At 46.3% G+C, this 5,086-nt stretch overlaps 1 protein-coding gene across 1 annotated transcript; it reads left to right on the top strand.

The window, feature by feature from the left end:
• Nucleotides 1–1,430: 1,430 nt before the first annotated feature.
• LOC131676115 (uncharacterized protein K02A2.6-like) lies at nucleotides 1,431–3,497 on the top strand. The gene has a single exon (XM_058955240.1). It carries the CDS (start codon nucleotides 1,431–1,433, stop codon nucleotides 3,495–3,497), a length of 2,067 nt encoding a protein of 688 aa, XP_058811223.1.
• Nucleotides 3,498–5,086: the final 1,589 nt, after the last annotated feature.

The following is a 5,086-nucleotide window of genomic DNA, read 5'->3' as shown; positions in this document are numbered from 1 at the left end:
TACGACTGGGAACACTGGCGGTTTTCCACCGCTGCCTACCAAGAGGCTCGACCCTGACAGCAGGCGCTGTCAGGAAAGCGACGTCATCGACGTAGCAATAACTGTTTCCGGATGTCAGTTGGAGTTTTAACCTCGTAAGAATAAAACGTGTTTTATATATATTGTTAACTTTTCGTCGTTTTATTACGGCTTCAGTGCCCTCTTCCACCGATACAAAAGTGGCGACGAGTCGCGTGGACGCTTCAAGAACGAAACTTTATTTAATTCGCGAATCGTAGTGATTAAAACCATCGAAAATTTCACCGCCCGCGCGTAAAAAAAGGAAGAGGAGCATCACCATGGATAGCGACGACCAGCAGCAACAGTCGTCATTTCTCGGCCAGCAAACGTCGGTCAATGGTCATCATCTTGGTGGTACGGTATTCCCCGGCCAACAAATGCCGTTTAACTTACCTCCATCAGGAGCCACGGGAAATGCCGGCCAACAGCTTTCTTCAACCGACGCTTTGTTGCTCCAGTGAGGCAGGTCCTGGCCGGCAGCAGCGTAATGAAGAGCAACAGCAAGAATTTTTGCAGACAGCAATGTCTTGTGTATGTATGTGGCTTGAAATCAGAGTGCGATGTGGAAATTCGCACACGACTTCTCTCCAGAATTGAGGAGCGTGAGGATGTTACGCTGGAGCAGCTTTCGGAGGAAAATCAGCGGCTGCTTAACCTCAAACACGATAGCGCCATGATAGAGGCAACAGCAACCTCCTTTCAGCAGGTGCACGTGGTCAAACAAAAGCAGTTTCAACGTCGCGATCAAATGCCACATAAACCTACCGCAAGCAACACGAAGAGACCAAAAACACCATGTTGGTTCTGTGGTACTTTTCATTACATCAGGGATTGTTCATTTAAGAGCCACAAATGTTCCGACTGCAGTCAAATCGGGCATCGTGAGGAATACTGTGGTAGCGCCAAACAGTCTTGAAATTCACAGCAAGGAAGACAGCAAACAGTTAACAGTAACGTTGTGGTGATCAACGAGTACACTGTCCAAAAGCGACGGAAATTTGTCTCCGTCGGTATCAATGGGACGGCCATACAGCTCCAGCTCGACACCGCCAGTGATATAACGGTAATCGGGAAGCAGATTTGGAGGCAAGTGGGAAGCCCAAGCCTAGCACCGGCAACAGTGCAGGCCACGACAGCTTCCGGCAACGCATTGCAGCTCGTAGGCGAGTTTTCCCGTGACGTCACCATTGACGGTCGCATTCGTCGAGAACTAATCCGTATCTCTAAGCGACCATTACAGCTCCTCGGATCTGATCTTGTGGACAGCTTTAGCTTGTGGTCCTTGCCCATGGACAAATTTTGCTGTCACATTGCCAGTTTACCAACGTCGCTTACTGCACGCTAGTCAGCAGCTAGGTCTGTGTACAAAAATGCAGGTCAAATTGGAGTTAAAGCAGCAGTGTAATCCAGTGTTTTGCCCTAAGCGGCCGGTAGCATACGTCATGTACGACTTGGTGGACCAAGAACTCGACCGGTTAGAGCAGTTGAAAATTATCACTCCAGTTGACTTTTCGGAGTGGGCGGCGCCAATCGTGGTTGTCCGCAAAGCAAATGGTGCCATCAGAATCTGCGGAGATTATTCAACAGGTCTCAACTCCGCTTTGCAGCCGCTTCCACTTCCGGAAGACATTTTTGCCAAGCTGGCCAACTGTAAAGTGTTCAGTCAAATTGATCTTTCGGATGCTTTTCTACAAGTAGAGGTCGATGAACAGTCCCTCCATGTTCTTACAATTAATACCCATCGAGGGCTGTATCATTACAATCGTCTCACTCCGGGTGTGAAAATAGCACCTGGTGCCTTCCAGCAGCTCATCGACACGATGTTGGCCGGTCTTAAAGGAACTTGCGGCTACTTAGACGACGTCGTGGTCGGTGGCGAAACCGAAAAAGAACATGATTGCAACCTCAAGGCAGTGCTGCAGCGCATCCAAGAATTTGGATTCACCATCCGAGCTGAAAAATGCTATTTCGGCAAGGACCAGATTCCCTATTTGGGTCACATCATCGACAGCCGTGGACTGCGGCCTGATCCAGGAAAAATCGAGGCAATTATTAAACTACTGCCTCCCACAGATGTTTCTGTCGTTCGTTCCTTTCTCGGAGCGATAAATTTTTATGGCAAGTTTGTGCCCAACATGCGAACACTGCGGTACCCACTAGACAAACTACTGAAGGCAGATTCCAAGTTCGAATGGACCCCCGAGTGCCAGCAGGCATTTGAGCGGTTCAAACAACTACTCTCTTCGGATCTTCTGCTCACACACTATGATCCGCTTGAAATAATCGTATCGGCCGATGCTTCTTCTATCGGATTGGGGGCCGTTATTTTTTATCGGTTTTCCGACGGTACCATCAAGGTAGTCCAACACGCTTCGAGAGCACTCACCAAGGCCGAGCAGAATTACAGCCAACCAGATCGTGAGGGTCTGGCAATTATCTTCGCGGTAACTAAATTCCACAAAATGCTGTTTGGTCGGCGTTTTCGACTGCAGACCGACCACGCTTCACTGCTGCGTATCTTTGGTTCCAAGAAAGGCATACCGGTATACACAGCCAACCGGCTTCAGCGGTTTGCTTTAACGTTGCTGCTCTACGATTTTGGAATCGAGTACGTGCCGACTGAGAAGTTCGGCAATGCAGATGTATTGTTCCGTCTGATTAACCAACACATCAGGCCCGAAGAGGATTACGTCATAGCGAGTATCTCTCTTGAAGCGGATATAAGGCCAGTAGCAACTGGTACAACTGATGTTCTGCCCCTAAGTTTCAGAGCTGTCGAGCAGGGCACCCAAGTTGATCCACTTCTTCACCAAATCTATCGGTACGTTAAGGATGGTTGGCCTCAAATGAAAACCGTCAAACCGGAGATAAAGCGATTCCACGCTAGGCGAGATTCACTCTGCATAGTGGAAGGGTGTCTTCTGTTTGCGGACAGGCTCGTTATTCCATCGCAGTACCATAAACGGTGTCTGGATCAATTTCATCATGGCCATCCCGGTATCCAGCGGATGAAGGCCATCGCCCGAAGCTACGTATACTGGCCGTCCCTTGATGACATCGTGAGCTACACCAAGGCTTGCCAGCACTGTGCCTCAGTAGCAAAGTCACCCCCGCACTCTCCTCCTGTGCCGTGGCCAAAATCATCTGGTCCATGGCAGCGAGTACATATCGATTTTGCGGGTCCAATCGAAGGCGATCACTTTCTCATCGTGGTGGATTCCTTCTCAAAATGGCCCGAGGTTGTTCAAATGCGCACTATCTCCGCCCTCGCCAGGATCGCTATCCTGAGTGGTCTATTTGCTCGGCTGGGAAAGCCTACTCTCGTGGTGAGCGACAACGGGACGCAGTTCACAAGTGCGGAGTTTGCAGAATTTTGTTCAATGAACTCGAGGACTCGAAGAGCGCCTCAGTGGTTCGATCCATACCACCTCTATTAAGAGGGGGAGATGCTACGACTGGGAACACTGGCGGTTTTCCACCGCTGCCTACCTAGGATAGGATCCGCCAGCTGGTTTCTTCTTACATTTTACTAATCCCTGTTGAAAACGACATACCCCCACTCGACCAATGTTGCCAAAATAGTTGTTTTGTTTCGGTCGTATATTTGTTCTGATTAAAATATTCTATATTATGTACCAATTTCATGCTTCTGGAAAAATCAAAGATTTAGTCTTTATATCCGCATTTAAACGATCATTACGTTTTTTTCCATCGGAATACAGCAAAACAAAATAATATATATTCGTTGTTGGACATTACGAAAAATATCCTCATGCCTCTTCATTTTTGTAAGTTGCGACTTCCGGGATAACTTTCTCCCTGTTTGCTCAGTACTTCCAATTTACTCGGTACTGGAACAAAGACAATTTTTACATAAAGTTCAAAATATTTTCATACTTACGCTACACAGCCTGTTGATTTCTAAAAGAGGCATTTCCGCATTATTCCGCACACAGAACAGAATCCACGATAACCGCGCTACCGGATCTCTCGGGAACTTCAGTTCTGGATAATATGTTTGATTTCGTCTGCCAAATAATGCCTGCACTTCATAATTACAGACGGATGTTATAGAAAGAAAGCGGTATCTCGAGAAAACAAAAAAATCAACACAGTTAACAATCGTCGTTTTATGTTTGATATCACAATATGACAACACTTCCAAGCAGCCCTTTAGTACTTTTAGTTTCCAAGCCGAAGGTTTGCCTATGTCACTTTCGTCCAATCACGAGCTGGTTCAGAATTGGTTCAAAAACAGAGGACAGAGCTGGCGGATCCTATCCTAGCTGCCTACCAAAGCGACGTCATCGACGTATCAATAACTGTTTCCGGATGTCAGTTGGATTTTTAACCTCGTAAGAATAAAATTTATATATATTGTTAACTTTTCGTCGTTTTATTACGGCTTCAGTGCCCTCTTCCACCGATACAAAACTAAGAACGGTTGGTTTCAAAACCGTCCAATGAAGGACTTTCAATGGACCGATTTGGACAACGTCCAAATAACCGTTCAACAAACGTCCATCGTTGGACCCGTGTTGAACGATTTTGAAACAATTGTTTGGACGTCTCAGTGGCCAGCCACAAAGAAACATGACGACAGTAGCGCACCTGGTTTGGATATACCAACTACCTTCGAATCCGTTAGAGATTTCTCTGTGCTAGGCAGAGATGCCAGATTTGCAGACAAGGCTGCAAATTGGCAGACTTTTAATTTAAGCTGCAGATTTTTTCGATGACGCAGATATTTGCAGATTTTTTAGTTTGGTTGCAGATATTTGCAGATTTCTTAGTTTGGTTGCAGATATTTGCAGATTTTTGAATATAAAGGCTTTTGGTTACACTAGCTTTCCTGACATTTTTTGTTCTTCCCAGACTTTTAAAATTATTATCGCAGACATTTGAAAAAAGTACCTGGCATCTCTGGTGCTAGGACCTTGTTTAGAGGGACTTTGCGTTTAGTTAAGTAGATTGTACTATAGACGTTAAACAAACCGTGTCACCTCACACAAAACTTTTTTCGCGC

Source organism: Topomyia yanbarensis, chromosome 1, assembly GCF_030247195.1.
Source record: "Topomyia yanbarensis strain Yona2022 chromosome 1, ASM3024719v1, whole genome shotgun sequence".
In the NCBI taxonomy this organism is placed as follows: Eukaryota; Metazoa; Arthropoda; class Insecta; order Diptera; family Culicidae; genus Topomyia; species Topomyia yanbarensis.
The sequence above is the reverse complement of the archived record's forward strand: the minus strand, read 5'-3'. Positions and strand labels throughout refer to the sequence as shown.